The 25246-nt window shown below is 51.4% G+C and overlaps 9 protein-coding genes across 9 annotated transcripts; 3 read left to right on the top strand and 6 right to left on the bottom strand.

The window, feature by feature from the left end:
- Positions 1-4806: 4806 nt before the first annotated feature.
- On the bottom strand, positions 4807-5644 carry CGGC5_v013949 (putative sterigmatocystin biosynthesis peroxidase stcC; the record flags this gene model as incomplete). Its single annotated transcript, XM_032026166.1, has 2 exons — positions 4807-5136; positions 5195-5644. 2 exons carry the CDS (start codon positions 5642-5644, stop codon positions 4807-4809), a joined length of 780 nt encoding a protein of 259 aa, XP_031877328.1.
- Positions 5645-6667: 1023 nt separating this feature from the next.
- On the bottom strand, positions 6668-7460 carry CGGC5_v013948 (uncharacterized protein; the record flags this gene model as incomplete). The annotated part of the gene is made up of 4 exons (XM_032026165.1): positions 6668-6823; positions 6881-6929; positions 6994-7349; positions 7410-7460. The coding sequence occupies 4 exons, from the start codon at positions 7458-7460 to the stop codon at positions 6668-6670; spliced, it is 612 nt and encodes a 203-aa protein (XP_031877326.1).
- A 1188-nt stretch (positions 7461-8648) lies between these two features.
- Positions 8649-9014, top strand: PDAT9-1 (Pisatin demethylase; the record flags this gene model as incomplete). The annotated part of the gene is made up of 2 exons (XM_066153011.1): positions 8649-8902; positions 8963-9014. 2 exons carry the CDS (start codon positions 8649-8651, stop codon positions 9012-9014), a joined length of 306 nt encoding a protein of 101 aa, XP_066007812.1.
- A 165-nt stretch (positions 9015-9179) lies between these two features.
- On the top strand, positions 9180-10505 carry andK-2 (Cytochrome P450 monooxygenase andK; the record flags this gene model as incomplete). Its single annotated transcript, XM_032026164.2, has 6 exons — positions 9180-9303; positions 9380-10005; positions 10066-10177; positions 10230-10280; positions 10337-10362; positions 10428-10505. 6 exons carry the CDS (start codon positions 9180-9182, stop codon positions 10503-10505), a joined length of 1017 nt encoding a protein of 338 aa, XP_031877342.2.
- A 319-nt stretch (positions 10506-10824) lies between these two features.
- On the bottom strand, positions 10825-11457 carry CGGC5_v013945 (uncharacterized protein; the record flags this gene model as incomplete). The annotated part of the gene is made up of 1 exon (XM_032026163.1): positions 10825-11457. One exon carries the CDS (start codon positions 11455-11457, stop codon positions 10825-10827), a length of 633 nt encoding a protein of 210 aa, XP_031877324.1.
- Positions 11458-12089: 632 nt separating this feature from the next.
- Positions 12090-12561, bottom strand: CGGC5_v013944 (uncharacterized protein; the record flags this gene model as incomplete). Its single annotated transcript, XM_066153010.1, has 3 exons — positions 12090-12290; positions 12344-12376; positions 12448-12561. 3 exons carry the CDS (start codon positions 12559-12561, stop codon positions 12090-12092), a joined length of 348 nt encoding a protein of 115 aa, XP_066007688.1.
- Positions 12562-15579: 3018 nt separating this feature from the next.
- Positions 15580-17626, bottom strand: mfs1-0-1 (MFS siderochrome iron transporter 1; the record flags this gene model as incomplete). The annotated part of the gene is made up of 7 exons (XM_032026160.2): positions 15580-15646; positions 15780-15948; positions 16006-16247; positions 16300-16732; positions 16800-17033; positions 17087-17333; positions 17453-17626. 7 exons carry the CDS (start codon positions 17624-17626, stop codon positions 15580-15582), a joined length of 1566 nt encoding a protein of 521 aa, XP_031877348.2.
- A 965-nt stretch (positions 17627-18591) lies between these two features.
- CGGC5_v013942 (uncharacterized protein) lies at positions 18592-20517 on the bottom strand (the record flags this gene model as incomplete). Its single annotated transcript, XM_032026159.1, has 2 exons — positions 18592-19963; positions 20018-20517. 2 exons carry the CDS (start codon positions 20515-20517, stop codon positions 18592-18594), a joined length of 1872 nt encoding a protein of 623 aa, XP_031877375.1.
- A 3245-nt stretch (positions 20518-23762) lies between these two features.
- CGGC5_v013941 (uncharacterized protein) lies at positions 23763-25082 on the top strand (the record flags this gene model as incomplete). Its single annotated transcript, XM_066153009.1, has 5 exons — positions 23763-24106; positions 24236-24394; positions 24452-24601; positions 24654-24765; positions 24819-25082. The coding sequence occupies 5 exons, from the start codon at positions 23763-23765 to the stop codon at positions 25080-25082; spliced, it is 1029 nt and encodes a 342-aa protein (XP_066007814.1).
- Between the last annotated feature and the right edge of the window lie 164 nt (positions 25083-25246).

Below are 25246 nucleotides of genomic sequence, written 5' to 3'. Positions count from 1 at the left end.
CGCCACGAAGACCAGCCCCGTTGACGACTTTGTCTCCGAGACTAAAGTATGCATGACTTCGGGGCTTGCCGTACATGGTCTACCACTACACACAAGAGTTCCAATAATAGATCTGTCCGAAGAGAACTAATGATAGACAAGTCTGCGCGTGGTGGCTGCGTGGTTCTGATGCCCCCAGAATCATACGGCGACGAGGACGTTACACTGACTTTACAAGCTGTTAAGATCACCGGGTTGGAAAACCTGAAGGAGGCATACAAATTGAATGTGATCCCTTGCCTTCATTCTGTACTTAGATCATCGTCTCATTCAACGCAATCGAGCCCCAGTCATCATTCTTCCCATCTCTTCCCATCAAGTGTTCCCTTTTCTCAACTCGATTATCGTGTTCCAATTGGCCCCCCGCCTACGTTTCATCACACCTCCAAAATACACAACATGAAGTCCTTCACTTTCGCCGCCATCTTCCTTCCCGCTATGTTCAAGCTCGGGGTTGGGATGTTTGCTCTACTAAGGGCAAGTGGGTGAGGGGTGGATCTTGTGAGACTGGGGAGACATGTTCTATAAATCTCCTGAACGGCTCTCCTTACTGCGTCTAGTAGACGGGACAGAAATTTCGAGCGTGTTTGGGCGGAAGCTTTGGGTGTCTGTTTGTTAACTGGAGTTCGAAATGAAAGTGGAATCAGGTTGATGGTATCTACTAGGTAAGCTAGCAAGCGAGGTCGGTGGGAAGTATTGAGCTTAAGCGTGCCTTCGAATTCAGGCCTGGACTGCTAGGTACTGAACTCGGTAATGCGTCGCAACCAATATTCATGCTAATGTATATCGCTCCGTATCGTAATTCTATATCCAAAGCAACGTGTTGTTTGCTAATCAGCGTCTGGCGTATAACCATGGTAGCGAGGTACGTCGGAGCAGAGTGTCGTTGCCCAACTGATGACCCTCCGTCTCCTCAATTGAGACGTCGTACAGACTGTCTACTTCAACCACTGAAGAATACCTCTCATCTCCTCCAAGCAATCTGACTTGTACAGAGTCCGCAAGCTTTTCCATCTCATTGATTTCAAGCAAGCCTTCATCCCGCGTAGATGTGGCATGTCCAATTGCGCCTTCACCGATTCTTTCTCTTGAAGAATCGACAAATCGGTCATGATAGAAAATCAGAGGCAAGATGCTACTTTTCCATATCGTTTCGTACTTTTGATGACGCAGCCCCTGTATGATAACCCAGGCGATAGCAAAGATCTCAATAGCGAGAAGTAGGATAGGAAACAGCAGCCACCACCAAGTTATCTCAGTATAATTGACCGTTGCTAGCGCCGTCCCGTAAACGAGAGATTCGCTTCCTTCCTCCCTTGCGAGGCCAAGCCTGAATTGGCTAGTCATGGAGTCGGCAAAATCGGAGAACCTCGTGGTTAGCGACTCGAATGTTGCGTTGTTACGTTCCCACAACAAGGACAGCCACCATTTGTTGTCGCAGTCAGCGGCATCCCCTCCACGGGGGTTCCATGTGCAATTCCCTGCGAAGACCTTTGTTTGCCATAGATGAGAGAAAATCGTCCATATCCAGACACTCATCCGGAAAACACACGCATCTGGAACTACCTGAACAGGATAATTCGGTGCATTCCATGGAGCCAAAATTTGAACTTTCGTAGATCTGTTATTACTTGTCCGTTGTTGACGCCTTTGATCCTGAGCGCTCTTATTGAGGGTGGCGTCAGCCAGACAGGTGACTTCAATAGCCGCCAAGTTGTGTTGTGGTCCAGGCATAGGCATACCTTGCCTCGATTGATTAAAGAAGAGTTGAGGCGTGTTCAAGTCTGGATGATTGAACGCATCCCCGTACATGGGCGTCATTTTGACCAAAGGCTCTCGGAACGCCCCATCTTTTACAGAAGCAGAATAGGCTTGGACGCAGGGAATGAGGGAGCAAGAAACACCAACGTACTCCGACAATATGTGAGCTGCTGAAACTGCCGGCGGAACCAAGGGCCCTGCACGTCTGGACAGAACTGTGATGTTGGCAAATGCCCATTCAATCTTCTTTGAAGTATCCTTATCAATGACGTCGCCAGCCCATGATAAGTCATCCTCATGTTTGATCCTCAATGAGGCTGACCTGGGCGGATCCTGGTCATATCTCCCGATTCCCATGCCGTTCGGCAACTCAGCATAGGATTCGTTCACCTTCGTAACAAGGGATGTGAGATCGGTACAGATGCTACAGACACCAATGGTTGCATGCGTGATCTGATGATCGGGACTCGTTTCCTCTGGAGACCAGCTTGGAAATGTACAGTCGCTGGTTGGGCAAGAAGCGCGAATGCTGGTATCGTTGCTTCGAGGGCTGGCGAGTGCCGCGTATACGAGACCACGGACCTGTGGGCGGATCTGGTATATTCCCAAGAAATTGGCCGACAAACTTCGGTAATATGTCTGTCTCCTTGGCGCTGCCATTTATTGAATATGATACGGGGAGGGAGGCCGTCTTCTCTGCGAGGGGAATCTTTCTCGGTACAGTGTTGATCGCTTATTGGAAAAAGGGGCCCGTGGCGAATGAAAGAATAATGACAATCAATGCCAGCATTGTAGGTAGACTGTGTGTGACTACAATTGGGATCAGCCTCAACGCACCCCACATCCCGCGGCTTGCGCTGTCAAAGTCGCTGATGGCGAGCGGGGCGGGGAGGACTTGGACCAAAACCATGTCCATTTCAGCTGAGAGATGACTGTTGCGGCAACAGCCACGAGAACAGCTCTGTAGATAGTGGAAATAGTAGCAATCAAGATGTTGAGGTTGATGGAAAAAGACCAGTCGTCTGTGGGCTTCCCGTTCTGGCGCGCAAAAATCCACACCACGGCACCTAGCAAGGCCACCGAAAAGCTTAATGAAACAAGCTCTAGGGCCCAGGTCGTGAATATGACATGGAGTATACTTTGGTGTTCCATGAGCCTTATGTTGACGTGATTTGTTTCTCGACCGGGGGAGTGTTGGACTCTTTCTGTGAGTCTTCTTTCACAGAGGTGGAGCCAGACGCATCGCTCGGCCGTCACTGACCGTTGACCATATTATCTGAAAGTTTGGCAGAGAACATACTGAAATCCGGAATGCCCGAGGACAAAAGTGAAAAGCGGAAGGCGTCGTCTCAGGCAACAGGGGGGACTGGTCATCTTATGCAGGCATGACAAGATATCCCTCATCGTACGACCTCAAATGCTGAGGAACCTTGGTGTTACGGTCAGCTATCCGACAGTAGGGTCTGCTAACAGAAGCTGGAGATTGAGACGTAATAACAGTACACTTGGTCGTGGTCTGGGTCATAGGTCGTAGGCTAACAGTAGATCAGATCTTCAGAGGCTAAGGTGATCAGTCTTAGACTCAACAAGTAATTCGCAGTGAAGGTAAGCTGAGAGTATCCTGAGGATGAATACTAAGTTGATTGCTGAAGAGCTATGGAAGTCTGACCATGAGCCAGGCTCAGGGTCATACTATATACAGGTTCCGAACAGTTCCTTACGATGCTGGATAGCTGGGATAGCTCATATCCAACATATCCATGGATAGCTAGGATAGCTCATATCCAACATATCCATCCTTGTCTTGTGTCCGTACTGTTCCCGAAGTCACGTGACCTGTACCATAGTTCTTCCTTTTCCGATGGTTTCTGGTTACACCTGTGTCACTGCTTACATATGTTCCGCGTTAGCCGCCGAGATCCCAGGCGGGGTTGTTCCAACGTGTTGTGCCTAACGGGTCGTAACATAGCTGAGGGTATAGCCGAAGCTTCATATCGGTCCATAGACCGTGACAATAGAGAAGTGTTACGACCGCTACAGTTGGTCGCTGTAGGGTTGTAATTATATAGTGCAGAACAGGGGATAATGACAATGGATTTGTCATTACCGAAGCTTTTGCTTTGTGCCACAGTTGGTTGCCCTGACCTGCTCGTAACAAGAAGTTAATATAGTATTAAAATCCCTACTAATTTAGTTAGTTTTATAGCTATACTAATCTTTATTTTTAAAGTTCTCTATAACTTTAAGAGATAAAGCTAGATAGTAGTAACTATATCTATTAATACTTTAAAGCTTATTAGTAAAAAAAAACCCTCTTTCTGGAACACTAAAAAAAAACTGGTCAATAAAACTAAAGCGGAACCTTGGCTGCTAATCAAAAGAAGCCACCGAGAAAAGCTAACGCCTTCAGAAGTCATCAGTACAACAGTCGTGTCTTCTGCCACAGAGTTGTGATTAGTCGTATGGGAGCGCGTTTCTGTAGCTGAAGAATCTTGATGATTTTGATTCGCCGAAGAGCATCAGGCGGTACCATGTGCATACGGCCGTACTTTCAAGATGATGAGCTTACTGCGACACCCGTATTGATTGGTCCGGTGTCATTAAGCCATTCCAATAGCTGCTAATTGTTTCGCACTCCACATTCTTGCGCCGAGCCTGCTTCTTCACATCCAGAGCGCCGAGATATTTGCCGCTACGAGTGTGTTCATGTTGTGAATGATGGGTTTCGTGAGTGGTTGCTATCCCAGGCTGAGAGGATGTTGATACACCTACTTTACGAGCAAATTACAGCGGAAACTCATTTGTAACTGGGTGTTTCGAGGGGAACGCCTAAATGTCGGTTCACGCTGTTGAAGAGCAGATGCATGTACATGAGAACGAGAGCTAGTTGTTTCATATTGTCTAAGGTACTCATGGGTTCCAATCCTCAACTGTGATGACGTTTTTCTTGAAAGTCTTTTAGCAGATGTTATGAAAATGGAATTATGATGTACTGTCATTGGGACTTTAATGACTGAGGTTCCGGAAGTCCCGTTTGGTCGTGTTTGAAGAGGTATCTGCGTCCCACAGAGCCGAGATATTTGCTGCGATGAGAGCGTTCATATCATGGATAATCGGCTTCGCAGGTGGCTGCCATCCCAAACTGAGAGGAAGTCTCTCATTTTCAACCCAGTAACGCACAAGAGTCTTGTTTGCATCACCATAATCACCAAAAGCGGACAACAGGAGCGCATACTGCAGAAGCGAACCGCTTCTCGCAAATGTGGCGTTGAACTCGGGGTTGAACTTCTCTCCCCACTCGAATCGAGCCTTGATTTCCCGGGCAGCAGCGGCGAACTGTTATTGTTCGTTAGCTGAAACTTCCATGAAAGCTTTACAAATGGCTGTTACTAACATCGATAATGTCAACGTCACCCCATCCAGCCAACGTGCGTCCCCAAGCGGCAGGGCTGAAGTGAAGAGAGTCTCCAAAGTAGGCGTCGTCGCGCGTCAGGCTACCGTCGTGCTCGATGACTTGAGGCATGTGTTGGTTGACGTCGCTGAGGTGGAAGGTTGACGCATTTCCTGTAGTCGAAGTCTTCAACGCAGGAATACCGACGAGAAGCATCGTTTCGTGGTCCATATTGAATCCGAGTGCAGTGGCCGCTCCCAGTACATCCAGGTCAATATCGCGGCCATCTCGAGGTAAGAGTCCGTGGTTGGCGAGGGCGTTGATTCCAGGGCAAGGTGATCGCAAGTCGCCCGGTTGAGGAGGCTGCCAAGGATACAGGTCCTCAGTCAAGGTGGCCAAGACACCGACCGAAGCCATGCAGGCTTGGAGAAACATCAACCGAGACCCCATCATAATGAAGAAAAATGAGCGACAGTGATTAGACTACAAGTAAACTTTCACGCTGGGGCTTGTCCCTTCATGTAGTATTTGTACCTAAATCTCTAGCCAAGCCTACCAGGGTCGGAAGTACCGTTGCACATAAGATCATATCGACGATTAGCCGGTGGGAGAGTTTTCTAGCTGATTAACATCAATTAATGTCAATGTTATTGGGTCAAGAAGGCGGCGAATACGGGACAGGGGCAAGACTGGCAAATGAAAATGTCGCCATTACTAGACCATTGCAAGTAATGGCTCCGGTTGATGACATGCATCCTAGGTGCCGGGAGCGGCCGCTACTCGGACCGTTGTAGGTGTGATTACACCATTTAACAAGATTTCAGGCATACGAGTTACGGCTTTGAGATGTTGCGTCAACAGGGTTGCATCTGGATGCCGAAAAGGGGAAACGTTTCCTTCTACCGGCGCATAGGCGGATCGCCTTGCGCGCGGCAGTGATCTCCTGCCTAACTGAGTCAGGGCGGTGGGGTTCTTTACAGGGCGGTCAACCATGTCACCCTGTCCTTCTCCCACGATCCCGGCATTCGGGCTGGGAATCCCCGAGTTTGTCTTACGATTAGGCTGCGAGATAGAATCTGACATGGAGAGATGGTCATGATTCAAGACTCAAGAGTAGTCCATAATTCACAAATGTAGATGTTGCCTTCTGGCACCAGTCACAACAGCATACGATGCTTCTCTGGAGAGCACCATTGGATAGAGATGGGTCCATTTGTCAGAACTAAATAAAACGCCAGGTTTGGAGGAATCCGTGACCGTGAATGGGAACTTTCGCCTGTTTCTATGGAATTCCAGGATCAGGTCATGTTCTTCCGAAATTCATATTAACTGCAGAACAGGTAGGATCTGTAAGGTGCCCGGCAAACTGCATCCGGTTTATCTACTACAACTGGGCTATACAGCCACCGTCGAACTATCAAACCCCCTCAGTACTTTGGCCCACATGAAGGCCGAAATCGATGTCTCAAGACTTGCTCAGCATCTGGCCCAGCGAACGATGACGTTCCAATTGTCCTTGTGGAAAGCCTGGCCGGCGACTCTGGTGCTCTCGCCAACACGGCACTTCTTGATGACGTAGAGCGCGCCATCAGAGATCTCGCGGAAAGAGTTGAGCTCCTTTGCCTTGGTGTCCTTGATCCACTTGTCAGCTGGGTCGCTCGGCAAATGATTGAAGTCGAGGTCACTTACATCGTTGCACCACCAAATTGCCGAGTTGTAGCTGCAAGAGACACGTCCGCTATTTGTTTGTCAGCAATTTGGGGAAGAAAGATTCGTACCAGAGTGGTTGGCTAGAAACTTACCAGCTGGCAGGGCCGGCACCCCTGTGAGGCTTCCCATCGATACCGTCGAGATGGGAGATTCCCTCGCGAATGCGGGCGGTGTTCGCAAGTTCCCAGCCGTCACATACAGTTGCGGCTCCCTCAAAGTCGGCCTTGGGACCCACAACGTCGGTCAGCCCAGACTCGGTGACGTTCCCAATGCCGAAGTCTTCGTCATAGTTGGGGTTGATTTTGCGGAGCTCGTCCAAGACCTGCTCTACTGTCCCGCCAATGATCTGAATCTCTCCTCCGGGGAAGGCCTGGACCTCCCACTCAGGAACGTAGACACTGTAGCCTGTGATCGGGGCTTGAGAGGCGGTGCTACCGATGGTGGCAGCCTGCGGTTACAAATTTAGTGGCCAGTCAAATGAATCTCTGGAATGAAGTGATGTTCTCACCTGAGCCGCAAGAGCGGTAAGAGGAAGAAGAGCGATAGCCTTGAGAAGCATTGCGAAGGATAGAATCGGTATGGTCTCTAGGTGTGATGTGAGCGATCTTCGTAATCTGTGTGAAAAGAAGAGAAGAATCCGCAGATCATTTCAAGAAAATAAATACCCCTTGCGGTGAACCTCGTGAGTCAGTATTATTGACTTGTGGTGACTTGTGGTATTCATTCACCGGGCACGCTTTTGGGTTCGTGGCGATTCACTCTACCCCAGCAATTCACACTCTACCCCAATAATGCATTGCCAACAGGACAATTCATGCCTTCAGACCTCGGGATTGGTTCATCTGATCGCTGGTGTTTTCAATCGAAGTGTTGAATGACAACCACACATCGGGCTAGTTAATCAATCACATCGAACGTGCTTTACTGCCAACATATTCTATGCCAACGTGTGCAACGTGACATTAGCTGACCAGGACCCAAGCCTCAAACATTGGCACAAAGTCTTTCTTTGTTTCTCTTGGCAGATTCCCATTGGATGTTACACAATTGAATACTTGAAGATATGGCGATAAACCTCTTCAGCTCGAGTGATTACTACTTATGACACTGTCTACGTCTACGGTGCTCTACTTTCTCAACCAATGAAAGAGGTTGTATCTTTAGCACCCTGCACAGGAGAGTCCCTTGACTTCAAGAGCTCTGCCATTGTTCCTCAGCATCAGATCCAGCCCAGTACCAGAGACTGTTACAGCCCACCGCCTTGTCTCATCACCGAGAGATGTTCTGAAATAGACCAAATCACCAAAATTGTACCAGATAGTCAAATGCATTACCTCGCAGCTGTAGCCCTTGCTCGCTTCGGACATTGCGTCGGTGATGGCGGGGGCGGGGCCGGCGGGCGTAAATGGGGCCGCTAACGACTTCCCGACTCTACATGCCGGGGGTGTTTCGGGGAATTCGGTGGTTGGACGGACGTCTCAAGTCGCGACCAAAGCGAGGAATAGTTAATCATATTACCCCGCAACACCCTCCAGATCAACTACTCCATACCTCATGGGGAACAACCTACCTCGGATAGTCCGGGTAATCCTACTGCGATCGGCCAGTAAGGAGATGCCTATTGGGAATTCGGGCCCTCGGGACACCGAACAGCCACATTTAAAGAAGACTTCGCTTGTTTAGTTATTGAAGAAGCCTGTCGTCTGTGAAGCTTCGATAGCTGCGTCGTTTATCAACTGTGCTCAACATGAATGACATCGTGGACCAAACGAGCTTGTTTTCGCTACTGGGGGCTCTCAAATTTGCACCAGTCATCTTCCTTGCTTTGTGGGTTGTCTATCAACGTTACTTCTCATCGTTTGCTGGCATCCCGGGGCCATATTGGGCCAGCCTCTCGCGAGGATGGCTTGCGTACCACTCATACAAAGGAGACCTTCATGTGATCATGATGCGCCTCCATGAAATCCATGGCAAGGTGGTCCGGATCGCACCTAGTGAAGTGTAAGTGAGCAAGAATCATGCATTTACCCAAGAAAGGCCACTGATAGACATAAATTGCAGGAGTATCTCGGATCTCACATCAATCAAGACAATTTACGGCAAGTCGTTCTGATCTGAGCGGGGTGCGATGACGCTAATCGGCGCAGGTGCTGGGTCAAAATTTCGAAAGTCCGACTGGTACAGTGTTTGGCAAGGACGACGCAAATTCGACCTGTTTCCTGAACGCGACGATGCGATCCATGCTGCCCAAAGACGACTGGTCAGCAGACCATATGCTATGTCCACTTTGAAGGAGCTGGAGCCATACGTGGACAGCGCCATCCATGTTCTATTCGATAAGCTTAACGAGATGGTGGGACAAACTGTGGATATGGGCAATTGGGTTCAGCTCTATGCCTTTGGTAAGCGCAATGCCAAGAACGCCTGCTTCAATAAGCCTCGCGTTTGCCCGTGTGACTTCTAGCTGACATATTCTAGACGTAATTGGCGAGGTTACATTCTCCAAGCGTTTCGGCTTCATGGAAGTTGGTTCAGACGACGGCTCTTTCAAGCAGATTGAGAATGCCTTGCAGTCGGCTGCTTGGATTGGCCAAGTTCCTTGGCTCTACTGGCTTCACGATTACTTATCCCCTGTCATCGGTACATGGCTCGGTATCGCCTCTCGACACGGCAGCTTAAGGAAGTTCGCAGCACGCGAGGTGGCTGCTAGGCAGGACCGTGGATCCGACCACCAGGATATCCTTGGGAAGCTCCTTGCTGTGCACCATGACAAGCCTGATCAATTTGACAACTCGGATCTGGTCTCCATGGCGACGTCGAACATCTTCGCCGGCAGCGATACGACAGCTATTTCCATCCGTGCAATTATCTACTACATGCTGAAGTATCCCGAGGCCAAGAGGAAGCTCGTTGAAGAAGTCGATACCCTCTGGCAACAAGGAAAGCTCAGTGACCCCGTTACCGTCGCTGAGTCTGAGAAAATGCCGTATCTCCAAGCTGCCATGTACGAGGCTTTGAGGTTGCATCCGGCTGTTGGCATGACCCTGCCGCGTGTTGTTCCCAAAGGTGGATACGAGATTGATGGACGTTTTATGCCGGCTGGGGTAAGTTCTTTGTTGGCCTTAATTTGAGTTGAAAGTCGTTTGCTGACCATGATCGTGTAGTCCGTTGTGGGAGTTAACCCGTGGGTTGTCCATCGCAACACAACAGTCTACGGCCAAGATGTACATTCTTTCAGACCTGAGCGGTGGCTGAAAGAGGATAATGGAGACCTGCGTAAGTTACGTGGTACCAATACCTCCTTCGCTCGCTGACATTGCCGTATCAGACCGCTTTTTCTTCGCATTCGGTTCCGGGGCGCGAATGTGCATAGGCAGAAGTAGGTCATCAGCGGAAACTTCCTTTTACAACCTGATTGCTAAAATTTGACGACAGATATCAGTTGGATGGAGATGGCAAAGGTAAGATTCTCCGCCCAAACTCTTCAGAGCGTTCAATGACCAATCTTGTGCTGGCTATGTGGCAGCTCATCCCTACTCTACTTCTACATTTTGACATCGAATTGGTCGACCCGAATGCTTTGTTGGAGGAAAAGTGCCAGTAAGTTTTCGATGTTCCATTGGTCACCATGAAAGCGTCTAATATTGTCTTTAAGTTGGTTCGTCTCGCAGAAAGGTCTCAATGTTAGGCTTCGCAGGAGACCATCCCCGTCCGCGGTGTGAGATAAGGTTGGCTCGAGTTGACCGCCAAGAGCCTAGCCCTTTCCTTCTCTCAGTTTGACATGAACGCCTTCCACAGAGTTCGGCGCCAGCTCAGGATGTATCCCCGGCAATACAGATAAGAATGAACGAAAACTTCTGCACCAGAGTGGTTAAATTGTCTTCGTGGTGGTTCCCGCGCGCAAATGCCTGCCGACTTCCTCGCTACTGGAAACCATATTCTTCCAACTTCCCTTCCAGTCCTTTACTCCAAACTGAGGCCATGAACGTCTTCCCTTCTACGACTCCAACCACATCTCGTTCTCCTCTGTCCTCGAATCCCATCCGTTGGAACATTTTCTTCGCTTTGTCGTTCTCTGGGTCAGTGAGGCCAAGAAACCCCTTCTGCCCTCTCTCCTCTTCAAAATACTTCATCAGTCTCTGGGCAGCCTCCGTGGCATAACCTTTGCCTTGGTATCTGTCAAGGAACGAAAATCCAAGATCGGGTGCGGTCGGACCACCTCCAGGATATCTAGCCAGCTGCATCGTGACGCAGCCGATCGGCTCAAGAAGGCGCTGTGAGAAAGGAATAGTTGAACTATCCTCGTCAACAGCCTCAGGCTTGAGCGAGACCAGATACCTTCCCCAGCCCAACTTCTCCATCCGCTCGAGGCGGGGTAAGATGTGTAGCTTCGCAATCGCCTCTCGTTTTGGCATGGTTCGTGATAGCTCGTCAAGCCTGGCGCTCCCTCGGTCGCTCATGTACTCGATGAAGAAGTCGCAGTGAATGTTATTGGAAGGATTGACGTGGGAGATGTACAGGCGCGGGGTGCTAAGGTGCCAATCGTAGTCAAGCATTTTGCTGGTCGTTTTCGGACAGGATGAACTATGCTGCAAAACGGTGCGGGGGGGTTCATGGGATTAGAAAGTTAAATGAGGTCACTTTACTACGATGAGCTGAAATAGCACGAATGGCATGTGCGACAACGTGATGTGTCTTTATTGCACAACAGATGGACCAAACGTTGCACAGATCCATATTTGGAAGGTGGCTACAGGCAGGCAACATGTGTACGTCAACGGGACTTTTGTCATTCATCCACCAGGTACGTCTCCACTGTGTTTTTTTGGTTTCTCACTCCCGCGTCTTCGACATGATCTGCTTTACAGGTGAATGAGATGATCATTTGGGCACTGAGAAATCCAAAGTCTCCCGAATAGAGCGCATTTTAAAGAACGATGAAATTGTTATTCACAGTACGATCTCACAAGCCGATCATTGCGTATGTATATAGTCACACCCTTTTCCCATGTTTTCCTACCTCACGTCATCGTCATCATCGCACCCTAACAAAGTGATCTCCTGACATATTGCAACGCCCAGTAGTTAAAGCTGGCTGTGTCGAACATCACCAAATTTAGCTCGCAGGCAACCTCTCTCGTTTCTGTCCCCTTCACCCCCTCCGCAAGCCTACTGAGTCCAATGTTGTTTAAGGGGGCCTTCGTCTGGGTGGTGGAGCGGGCCTCACTTGGACACGGGGGGGCTGAGGGGGTACGGCGAGAGGAACTACGACTGCCGGCACCGGGCGCGGCCGCGGGCGTGGGCGTGGGCGTGGTCGCGCTGGAGGCCGGGCTGGTGGCCGGGCTGGTGGTCGTTTGTTTGCACGGGCTTGCAAGTCCTCTCCAACACCCTACTCAGTTGTTAAGACATGTCAATGCATGATCGGGAAGTGATGTTACTTACGGCGACGTCTGGGCTGTTCACGGCTTCGTTCCTCTATACCAGAAACCAATGGTGTTAGCTCTGATGGAGGGTCTCACGGACCGCTCGAAGTGTTCAAAACTCACCTCCTTCAAATCCTTCATGTCAGTCACTGACTGCACATTGGGAACTGCAAGGCCAATTGAGACGTAGTAGGCCAAGGCCACAGTGGCCACGTGCTGAAGAGAAGGGACAAGCATAACTGGGCTTTGTTGTAATACAATTGTTTGGTGGGCAAGCCTGAGTGAGAGCGTGGAGCGGCTCTTAAAGAAATGGAAAGTGGGAAACGCTCTGAAGTTATATATCTTAACGTCTCCAGCTCTAAACACTTCCAACCTTGTGGTTTCCTGGTTGATGCCTTGAGAAACCCGTCCATGTGAACTATTAGATTCGCCTTCAACCGATCTCCAGCTCATAATTCCCGTGCCTGGACCAGCTTAGACTTTCCAAGTTGAAGTTTCAACATGAAGTCTCTGCGGCCAAGAACGAAGATCGAGAGGGGGTCGACATTGTGGACATGGAGTCACCATGAGGCTCTCTCAACGAGAACGAATTACATCAACCGGGACCCTGGCATTTGGGCGGGCAATGCGATATCCAATTATCCACTCCCTGACCCGCCGACAGGGAACGATCTTCATACTCGACGATCATATCGTGAAGATTTAGATGCGACGAAAGTTTGTTGTTTCCTGCACGGACAAACAATAACCGCGCGGGCTCCTCAGCCGTCCCATGTTCGGAAATGATTTTGTGAGAGGTAGCATGGGAAGACAGTTGGACCCCTTCGGCAAAATTCACTTTTTCTGCCATCGTTTCGTTTTATTGCCATGGATGGCTACTATGGCGAACGGCTTGTCACAGGGTCTGGTCGTTGACATTGTACTATTGCCGGCTCATTGGAGCGATCGCCACCGATAGAGTCCGCGGCGTATCGAATGACACCTTTGACAGCCACATAATAACCTCAAGTTCTAGGGGTACATTTGGCGCAACCTTACTTAGTACCAATGTCGCCATTAACGGCTTTTGCGCATGCAGGCTAGCGAATAAGCATGTCTTTCTTTTTGCTCCGCGCTGCACGCGCCGCAACGCCCGCGGCACTCGAATTTCCACTTCTTCCGGCCCCTTCCCCGCAAACCATCCCACCAGCCATTCTGTGTCGGGTATGGGGGCATTCTTTGTCAGACGTGAATCAGACGAGGCTGGAGTTTATTCTCACTTGGCTCGCTGATCAATAAACCAAAAATCCACATGCCGACATGCAGCCGCGGGAAGTCAACTGAAACGAATCACCGGAGAGGGGAAATGAGAGGGAGTTTATGCAGCCAAGAGAGAAGCCAAGAGCATCTAGACTGGTTCTCGAGAATGAGGCTGACAATGAAGTCGGATTAAGTTGACGAGAACGATAGTAGCACCACTTAATGCTGAAGCTATGGCCAGACTTCATTTCTGAGTGATCACCGGTGTCGTGCATGCTAATCCTAGGTCTTTCTTCACTGCCAGCTCGTCAAAAACTTCTGTTACGGGTGGAGTTTCCGATCGCGAAGGGCCGCTGCGGGATGCCGGGGTGGCCTCCCGTGGGATGAGATGGGATCTTCGACCGTTTCGGAGTCACTGCTCATCACGGGGCTAATGAGCTTTTGCGCCGGCCGAGAAACATTGGCTGTGTGGGCAAGATCTGGCGTGCAGGTGTTTCGGAGTGCGATGTGAGGCGAACTCAGTAGGTGTGGGCTGGGAGTAAACGCAGATGTTGAAACCGTTTTGGGTTGTTACCATTCTTTGAGCTTAGCCTAAGCTCTGTTTCTACGACGACCGATTAAACCTCGGCGGAAGATTCTCCCAATTGGGCATTAGGGAAATATTGTACGGATGATGTTTCTCGAAGTCTACAACGTCTTTGCTGTGCCAATGAATGCAAGAGCAAACGTAGAGGCTGGTGCGAACTGTACATTGTAGCACTTCCAAGAAAGATCCTGTGACCACCTATGACGTCCATCTTATTTACTGATTTGACACTTGCGTATCAAATCCAATGGATCCAAAGTGTCGGTAGGTACAATCTCAAGGGAACTGCACCGTGCACTCAACACCACTTTACTGTCAATGGAGTTCGGCAATGAAATGCATCCTTCATGAGACCGAGCTCGCCGAGTCTGGCGGAAATACGAGCCGAATATCTTTTATTTGGAAACAAAACACGATGGTCAACATGTGGCGGAACAATGGTGAGGACTTGGGTTTCCGCAAGGGCTCGCGTTTTCTTACCAGTTCCGTCAACCCACGCTCGGTCCTACAGCCGTCGCATGGCGCGTGCGGCGGCGAAAGTAGATATTTTGAAGACGACGGGTAAGTCTAAACGAGCAAGAATAGAGTCCATGCTCTTCCTCTACATGCCAAGATCCAAGGTATGGGTCAAAACAAGTTAGGTGATAGCGAACCTGAGGTCTGGCATGAGACCCTTGATCCGAAAACGTCTTGGCCGGTCAGCCGTTACGAGTTGACTAGCATTCCTGGGAACTGTGGCGTGACACTGGTCAGAGCCTAGAAACATCTGGTGAGAATTGTGCTCCATTACTGCTTTGGGCAAAGCAATCGGTTGTCAACCGACCAAGATACCCATGTAGGCCTGGTGAACCCAACGAAGAAATTGTTGAGGTCTCGAATAATCAATTTTCGTAGTATTTCGTTTCCCCCGTTTTGTGGTTTCCGATTCCTTCCTAACTACTCTATATCGTCGTTCCCCCCTCCGCGTCTGATTGGATTTGTGTTGACCGCATTCGACTTCTGTAGTGAGCCCGACTTCTACTTACAGCTTATGTATTTGGTACGCGCAAGACATACGCAGGATTTGCCCGGTGTAAAAATGACGGGCGTTAAACAATTAAAGCAGAAAATACATAGGATGATGGGTATCTAGTTTGTATTTACTGTCTATCGTCTACTGTTATTTCTTGACAAGTTGACATTCCGGCCTGAACAGCCCTGCTGGAAATTCCTGAACAAGGAGAAGGCGCGTCTCCTAACTTGCTCACAATCATCCAATTCTGGAGACTAGGCCACATCGATGACCGTCATTCGGTCCACGCCTGCCCACCAGGTATGGAGAAAGTCTTTCAGATGCAGGTCAGTCTGGCTCGGGTGTTACTCCGGTCCCAGGTTCACCCAGTTACCCATATATACCTCCGATGAAATTACCACCGAATTCGTGTCGGGGATTATTGCGCATCGTGAAGCAACAGATAGCGCGACTGGCTGGTGTTCCCTGGCTTTTGAAGGCCCTTTCTATCCTTGGGTCAGCTCCGTCATGGAATGGCAAGGCTCGAACCCCGTTCATGAACTTCGGCGGCCATATGGCTCGAATGGGAACAGAGCTGAAACCACTGCCATCAGTCCAAAGAGCGCCGCGCAGACGTACAGAGGCACGGCACTGGCGGTGTTTCCCGATGACGCGACGAAGGCGGAGACAATGCCCATCAAACGGTTGAAGGCTACAGCGATGCCGTTGCCAGTCGCACGGTGAGCGGAAGGGAATACTTCGACAGTGTATGCGTAGAGGGTGCCGTAGTAGATATTGATGCCAAATGCTGCATAAATCGTCAGTCTTGGAACTTTTGCGCTTCTCAATGTTTCTGAAAACTCACCAATTGCACAGCTAATGCCAACATTCTGCGCTGGTGTGCTCACGGCCGTGTACCCGAAGAACAGCGCCATGGAGATGATGGCTCCGATGACCATGGTGTACTTGCGACCAACCTTAGGAATATTGGCAAGAATACCAGCCAGGATCGGTCCAGGAACGCCCGAAATGTTTGTCAGGGTGAAGTTACGCCAGGTTTCGTATGGCGTCTCCTCCGCGTCAGGGACTCGAGTCGAAAGGTAAGATCTGCAACTCATCAGCTTCCTTGTCACTCATGCATCAACTTGCAAGTACTCACGGGAGGAAAACATAGAACAGTGGGTACGCCAGACCGATCAGCGTCCATGACATCCAGACCATGGAAGTGCTCCGGCTCATCTTCTTGGTGACGAAGAGGCCCTTAACGTGGGCACCCAACTCACGAATGACGAATTTGAAACTGTTACGCTTTTGCCCGGCAGACTTGATTTGCCCGCACGCCTCAAGCTTCTCAAGAGTGAGTGAACACGGCCTGTTGTACTTCTGCGCCAGCTTCTGGTAGTTGCGGACAAGATCCTCGTCGCGACCAACGCTGAGAAGGTACTTCGGTGTCTCTTGCAGGCGCATGATGGTGACGCGCAGAATCGAGGCCACGAAGACAAAGGCGCCCGAGGTGAAGGAAACGTATCTCCAGCCGGCGTTGGTTGACCAGTTGCACGTTTGTCCTTCAACACAGTTCCATCGCTCCTGGGCTGAGGATGAGTCAGTATCAATACAAAAGTTTCCATTTTAGGACACCGAGATGCTTTCGCAACTCACTCAAGAATCCCCAACTGATGAAGCCAACGATGGCCTGGCCCAATCCCCACCAAAGAGCGAGAGCCGTCACAGTCCATTGCTTGTTGCTGGGGAGAAACTCGAGAAACACCGTCGGGTCAAGGACCAAGTTTCCACCCGCGCCAAATGCCGAAATAGCAACGAATGCGGCCCAGAAAACCAGGTTAGGGCTTGCGCCGGATATGATAGTCGCGAGAGAAGTGATCAGAAGCGTAACTGATTGATGTGAGTTTCCCACCTGACTTGGACCTGAGTGGAGTAGATCATACCGTTGAAGGCAATCCTCCTGCCAATGATGTCGGCCCCGAAACCCCAGAAAATCGCTCCAATCAAGAGACCGACATACAACGACACAGTACCGGCGTTGACGTAGTCCGACGGCGACGCCAGCTCGAGGTACACCGCCGCGTTCGTAACGGATTGAACAAGCGCGATAAGCGAGTCGACAGCGTAGCCGAAGCCGTTGAGCATGAAGAGCTTCCAGTGAAAGGGAGTCCAGCCGATCTCGTCGTTAGCCTGTAGAGGTCAGTTCCGTTCTTTGGGCCATTGAGATCTCATTGCACATGAGTCTTCGAGAGTGGTCGCGTCCGCATGAGTCGGGGAGACCCGTGAGAGCGTAGAGTTGTGTATCGTACGTCATTGACGAGGTGCATCTTCTTGGCGAGCACGGGATCCTCGCCCTCGTTTTCCAAGATGTCCATGCCGGAGCTGATGGAGATGTCCTCTGCGCCGTACGCCGGCGCGGAGGAGTCGACCTTCTTCTGCGTCGTGGGATTCTTCATGGTTGCCGTGTCTTCCGATCCATACATGGTCGTTGTGTTTGAGGGAGAATGCAGAAGATGCAGATGACATCGATCAAGAGAGAATAGAAGAAAGGATCAGATGAAAAAAGGTCCCAGCTACGTGATTTATCTGCGGGGTGAGGGAACACGGTACGGCATCCGGCCAATGTCACACCTCGGGCGAAACTTGGTGCATGGGTACCCCACTATCGTACTTGAGCGTGCAGTCGTTTGAGGCTATCTATGATCTCGTTCGTCATGTTCCTTGCGGCAAATAGTCTTGAGTCTTGGCCGTCTGTATGGGTCCTCATTTTAGTAGCCAATACATAGCTTTTCCTCACCACAGCCTTTTCCTCACCACAGCCTTTTCCTCACCAAAAAGCCACACGTGGGATGTTGCCTCGAGCAGCAATTGCCGCAGTTGAGGGATAAAGAACCGGTCGTCAGGGTCTGCATTCTCGCCGCAAGAATATGTGATATCTTGCGTTTCTCATTGGCCGCTTGGGAAGAAGCTTGAGATTGAATGAAACGTTCCTCCTGTTGGTGCTTTGGCGTGCAGCGTCTGCACCAATGACACGCACCGAAAACACCCCACGTGGGAGGGGCATGAACGCAAAGGTTGGGGGATCGGCAGGTTTTGCGCCTGCTGCGGTTGTCCGTGGCGCCGCTACACGCTTACCGAAATATGCGAGACCCGATAAGAAATACGACGGTCGGTAGCAAATCTCTTCTGTAGAGTAGATTGTCTCGAAGTCATGTGCTTTCCCACGCTTATCAGGGCATTCTGCGTTTCCGCTATCTTGCCCCCGGTCCGGGCCGTGTCCGTCTCCACTCGTATCAGTCCGGACTGCCGTCCCGGAGCCGATGCCGTAGCCGAGGTTCCAGTTTTCAACCCGGAAGCTTCCGGTCACGTGGGGCATCATAGAACTAAGATAAACGGCGCTGCCATTCGCGCCATTCGGAAGATAAAGAGTATTTACACATACGACATCTTAGAAGATGCCACGACGAAGGAATTTGTTCGGGATGTCCACATGTTTTGCCCGCAAATACTCACACACATTCTTCCCGAGCGTGTCATATTCACTCGTCGAGTTGAAACCACGGTCCAAGTGATCTCTCAACAAGAAGTGAACAGCCCTGATGCCCGGAATCTCAAACCTCTCAACCTTCTTCCCTTTATCACTACCGTCCAGCAACTGCTTGATCTTTTCGGTTGTTAACACACTCCGCAGCCAGTCCCACTCATCAGCATGGCGGACGTAGAACCCAACATTGGCGTCGCTCGCCTTGTCGCCCGATCGGCCACCGACAATCCATCCAAGCGGGCCCCTCGTCGTGGGTCCAAAGGTATTGAGGTCTACAGGGTTGCTCGTCTCGTAGCTGTTCTGGTCGCGTGGGTAGTCTGCCCGGACGTTCTTCTGCACCGGGATCTCGATCGACTTGCCAGCCCACGGCATCTCGACACGATGCTTCACCTCAGACTGCGGCAACAGGGTGACGTAATATTCGAAGAAGGGCTTCCCTTCCGATTGCCTCTGATCATTGCCCAACGTCGCTCCGGGGCAACTTTGCAGGAAATTCTCCATGCACCAGCGGTTGAAACCAGGGACGTCGAGGGTGAACTTATCGACCAGTGCCTTTCGCTTTGTCTGAACGAATATGCGGAAGTCGACGGTTGCCACTTCTTGGTTACGGGGATTCTCGGGGCAGTAGCCGTTCAGGGTAAATTTGAGGCAGGACAGGTCCTTGATGGCATCGCCAATGGAATGGCGAATCTGCCGCTCTGTCCACTCGGCCTTGGCTTCGAGATCGAGGCCGACGATGTAGTAGTGAAACTCCGCTTGGTATCCACCAAAAGCAGTCAATCCAACTTTCGTCGTCGACGGCGCCGGAAGGCCCTTGACGCCGGTGACTTGCACCCGGTCCGGGCCAACCTGGGTCATCACCACACCTTCGAGGTTGGCGGTTACATCGGAGCCGTAGTAAAGGGGTCCTTGGATTTCATACAGCAGCTGCGAGCTTACTGTTCCAACGGACACTTCACCTCCAGTACCAGGCTCCTTGGTGATGACACAGGTGCCGTCGGCCTCGACTTCGGCGATGGGGAACCCAATGTTCTCACACTTGTCCATCAACGCTTTGAAGCCGGAGTAGTATCCGCCACAGACGTAAGCAGAGCACTCGATCAAATGGCCACAGACCAGTGAGCCAGCAATTTGGTCAAGGTCGGTCTCGCGATCCCAGCCGTGCCACCACATTGACGCGCCGATTGTCGGGGCTGCGTCGGCAACACGCCCAGCGATGACAATGTCACACCCCTGACGGAGAGCTTCAGCGATGCCAGCGCCGCCGAGGTAACATCTAGACCTTGTCAGCATATTGTAGTCCTCTTGATAGTGATGATGTTTGTTTTACTGTGCGGCAAGAATGTCATCGAACCCCCAATCCTTCAACGGCTGCCCGTTCATCAAACTCGTGAAAACCTCACCCTCAGCATGCAGCCTCTTCACCGTCTCAGTGACTTCGTCGCCACTGACCCAGCCGACTTTCAAGTCCAGTCCCTGCTTCTTGATCTCTTCTTCAACCAGCCCAGCGAGCAACTCAGTGTCACTAGCGCCGGCGTTGACGGCCATCTTGATGTTCTTCTTTTGCATGTACGACAGCGCCGGCGAGAGGTTCTCCATGAACGTGGGGTCGAAGAGGCCAACGGTATCCGCTGCCAGCTGTCCGGCCTGCTTCAGTCTTTGATTCTCAGTCTTTTGAGCTCCGTGGAGTGTCATGGTACACTCTGATAACCAGTCGCCGATGATGCAGTCGATGTCGCAGTTCTTGGCGAGGTCGCCGATGGCGCGCTGCCGGTCGGAGAAGCCGCCGGAGGACCCGGCGATCCGAATCGCTCTTTTTACGGACGGCATTGTGATGTTCGATAGGCGTGATCGTCACAAGAAGGATACTGGGTGTCTGCAAGAAACCGAGTGCCCGTTTTAGGAAGACCCTGGGCTTGACCTATGTTGGACCCCATAGGCTATAAGTATGTTTCCATAACCCAACTTGCCGGAGTCCATTAGCCCAAGCTAGCCGAACTGTCTGTTCACGAACATAGCAGAGCCTCTTGGTCGCCTCCGTAGTCTCCCCGGAGTTTTCTGAGACTAGGTGTGGGGGCTTCCCCGCGTCGCGGGTTATGGTCCGGGGAAGGTCGTGACCCCGAACGGAAAAGGATACCCAACCCCACGGACCTGGTCCCGGCGACTCGGTTTCGGCAACATGGTTTCTCGGAAATGATGAACCATGCCTAACATCCTTTCTCATGACAAATCTGACTCGACTTGTGCTTCGAGAATTGAGTTTCAGAGTCATTAGACCTCATGTTCTCCGTCTTATAACCGGGCCGTCTGATGATGGAAGCCATTACGGGTACTTCAACCGGTCCACATGGGCAACGTCAAAATGAGACAGCTTAAAACCTTCGAAACTCCATTCTTTCTTTCTTTGTTGAGGTTTCGTCAGGGTTTTGGTCTTCCGAGTCTTTGGTCTTCATATCGAACGGTCGCACTAGAAGTGCAGCGGTGATGCTTCATACACCCAACTGACCTCCGTCAGCGCAGACTTCCGCATGGATAACTGGCTCCTTGATATGCGACTTTGAATCTCTTTCAGATGATGGTCTTCTGTGAGAATATAGTGAGTCAGTATGCCACCGATGGGTCGCCTGCCAAGAGCATATGTGTTGACAAAAACATAATTCGGGGCAAGATGAGATTTGTTCTCCAACGATACACGAAATTGAACAAAATGATGAAGTTGACAATCATATTGTCTATCATCGCTTGCCGCACATTTGAGGAGGCTCTCAAAACCTGTTTCGCAATTTGTTCATCTTGAAATGATTGATCAATCACCAAGAGGATCAAGTTGAAAAGGGCCTCATCTCAAAGCCGCGGACTCCGACCGGAAAAGGCGGTAGAGTGTGGCTCAAAGACATCTCAAGCTCTCTTCCAGCATAGCATCGAGTGGCTTAGACATGGCGTCTGGGGTGACTGAGTCCAGCAGCCGTCTTGGCCGTTTTCAATACAAGGCGTTCCAAATGCCGTGGCACCCGCATTGTAGCAGTGAAGGAGCTGTCCGAGTTCGACTGAATGCGCCCCCAGTATCACATAATATTGAACATGCAGTGGAACACAGACGGTGGCACAGCCGTGAGACAGGGCAAGCGAGGATCAAATGAAGGGCACACTGCGGTCGCGAAGCGGACGACGGAAACCCAGCGCGTCCGCCCTTCATTCGGACAAAGAGCGACACGGCGCAGAGCAGATCCAACACTCTCAAAGACAGCGACGGGCAGGCAACCTGACGAGTGCACGCAATTTTGCGTGCAGATCATCGTCATTAGAGGCGCAATCCGCCAACTGCCTGCCAGGGTTGCGTTGTCCAGTGCAAACCTAGCTCTTTCGCAGGCGATGCAACATCAGCCCTGATTGATTGAAGCCCTCAGGGATCCTGGCGGCCCAAGGGGGTTTAGTTAAGGTCGTGCGCTCTTTCGGGGAACAGGCGGCATGCGGAGACGGGCGGAGTCGCTGAAGCAAAGGCCGCCGATGAATCTGTCATCAACCCTTGCTGGATCATAAAGACCTGCGGGCCTGGAACGGCGAGCTGGGAAACATTTGGTGCCTGGACCAGTCCTGCCAGTCACAAGTCCTGTCATCCGATGGTAAGGCGCAAATGTCGATGGAGCGCTAGGATGCAATGGAGACAGCTGGGACCAAAGTTTGGGACGGAACTGACAAGCGCGCGAGCCAACCTCCCGGGGTCGGGTTTAGGCCGAACTCAAAGAGACAGAAGCCGTTCTTGGGAAGCGAGAGGCGCAGAAGGGGTGCGAGTCCGTCTCGATTGTTCGCCGGGAAGCCGTTGTGCCAGCCAAGTGCCAGCGCCACCGTTGTGTTGGACTTTGATCGGGTTCTATTATGGCTGGCGATCAATGGGGTCTTGGGCATTCATGTTGCTCCGTCTTATCCGTGACATGCGTGAAGACACCTGAACACTACTCAGAGCTCACAACTTCGCGTTTGTTTACACTCTCCAGATTTTCATGAATCATAACTCTCTGGCGCCAGGCACCGGGGAGCAAGCAAAGTCTTCAGCACAACATCCGCCATTCCGTTACGAGAGATCACTATGAACGTTGCTTGGCGCCATGGGTACCCCCAGGCGACTCCATGCGGGGAAATTGGACCATTGACCAGCCTGAGGACCCGACAACCCGAGAAGAGCTCGTAGGCGGCAGGCCAACGACTGGGAGGAGAGCTTGCGCTACCGTTCCCCCGGGCCATCGCGCGAATCATACCGTACCTTGACCGCAGTCCCGGATCATCAATGACCTTTTCCAGAGTTTAGCTGCATGCACCTTGGCAACCCTCGCCGGATCCATGTCCATCCAGAAACCGCCGGTCCGTTTCTGCTCTCTCTCAGCTGAAATGTGTGTCAGTCTCCCATCAGCGGCGGCAGCAAAAAGAAAGCCTCGCCCTCTCGTCCACCCATCACATCCCATCCATCCTCCCAGCTGTCCTCCTTACATCTTCCCGCCCTTCACTACCGCCCCCGCGTGCGACGGACTCGAAAGACACGAGACTAGCATAAAGGCAGCTTGGCAAATGGCTGGGGGTGTGTTGGTGGTATGCCGTAGCTGACTCAGACTACCCGTCTGCCATTCCCTTTGATCCTTTCCCTTTTCTGTGCCCTTCGCTTTTGGGTAACCCCAATGTTGCGCAGCGTCCCTTTTTGCTCTTAAGAATCCAGTCCTTGCCTGTCACGTTCGTCCCATCCTGTCCGTCTCCCTTGATCTCTTTCCCCACACCCCGACTTCAAACACGGCCTCAACGTCGAAGCATCGAAACGATTTATTTCTAGCACCGATTCCGAAGACCGGTCGCCGTTTTCGTCCAAGCAGCAACCGGGAGCTCAAAGACCTTCGAGATCAATTCTCCTCTAAGCCCTTCGAGCAGGCCGGACGGGAGTACCTCGAACGAGCACTTAGACTACATATCACCATGTCGGCCGCGGCATAACACGCCATGGTTGCCATTGCCGCCGAGCAGCTGCGAACATCACCTCCACCGACGACGCATACCGTGCAAACGACTACGACGACAGCGACAACGAGATCATGATCATGTCAGTAGACGTAACCTTCGACATCGTCACCGCCAGCATATGCGCGGCTCTCATCCTCGTCCGCTGCGGCTACCGCATCTTCTCGCGCTGCAGGGTCCACGACTCGTGCCACCGGACATGGCACGCCGACGACGCTTACATGGCCTTCGCCATAGTGCCTCTCATCGGCCGCACCACCTGCATCGCAATCTCCTTCGTCCTCAACCCGACACACACCTTTGGTCTACCAACACCAGAAGACGCCGCCGCGCAGGGCGTCTCCATTGCGCAGCTTGAGGACAACTATGTCGCCTCGCGGAAGCTGCTGATCCCGTCACGAATATTCTATGCCATGTTGTAAGTTCGCTTACATGCCGCCCCCAGGTCTCACTCGCATGTCGATCCAGCCTTGCGAGGCAACCTGGCGGTGAGACGATCTTCAATATCAAATGCACGTCTGACTCAGCTCCTTTTCTTGTCTTCTAGTTTGTGGTCTCTGAAGTTGTGCCTGCTCAACTTCTATTCCCGTTTCGTCGATGTCTTCCATTGGGGAAAGGTCGCCACCACTGCGCTCTGGTGGTTTATTGTCGTCACTTTCTTTATTGTCCTGATACCCACTCTAGCCGAATGTCGGCCACTGTCTTTGTAAGTCAAATGATTTGCTCCCATCCCCAAGGCTCCGGGTGGGCTAATATTTGCTAGGATGTGGCTTCCTGACCCGACCGGTCAATACTCCTGTCACCGAGCGGTCGGCAATCTCGTCACAATGGCCGTCTTTAACATTGTCACCGATATCGCCCTCATCATTTTCCCGTTTCCCATCCTTCGTCACGTCAAGCTTGACGGAAAAGTGTAAGTCGCCCCTGCGAAAGGTCTCGCGAACACCGACACTGACATTCAGCAGAAAAGCGCAACTTATTCTCCTCTTCAGCATTGCTGGTCTCATTGTTGTAATTACCATCATGCGACTGCCCATGATACTGAACCAGGCAGTATCGCAGAGGTCTCGCTCCATGGTGAGTTTCTTCCACGAGGCTTGAAAGACGAACTAGAGACTAACCTATCCTAGTGGGCATCCATCGAGATACTCTGCGCTTGCATCGTCGCAAACACCGCGTTCTTCTACGCACTCCTCAAAGACTATCAACGAGGTCATGACTCCCGCGTGACCGGCTCGAGTAGCTACGCACGCCAGCCTGACTTCTACATGCAGGCTATCCCATCGCCCGAAATGAGGCGGGGTTCGGAGCCCTCAGACCGGCTAGACACGGCGGATTGCTGGAGGCGGGAGAGCCGTTCGAGTAGATCCAGTAGCATACCGATCATACCATGAGTATGATTCGCCGAATAATTGATTTTTGTCGAAGACCAGATAATAGAGATATGTCGTGATTGCCCCAATTCCACAAGCTTTTCGGCTGCGCCATTCCGAAGCGGCGCGGCGCGGCTCGGACACGCCCCCGTAATACATCGCGTTCTTTTGGGGGCTGGTCAGGG

Source organism: Colletotrichum fructicola (assembly GCF_000319635.2).
Source record: "Colletotrichum fructicola Nara gc5 chromosome Unknown KSG_Nara_v1_contig08, whole genome shotgun sequence".
Taxonomy (NCBI): domain Eukaryota; kingdom Fungi; phylum Ascomycota; class Sordariomycetes; order Glomerellales; family Glomerellaceae; genus Colletotrichum; species Colletotrichum fructicola.
Note: the sequence above shows the minus strand (reverse complement) of the source record. Positions and strands in the feature narration are given on the sequence as shown.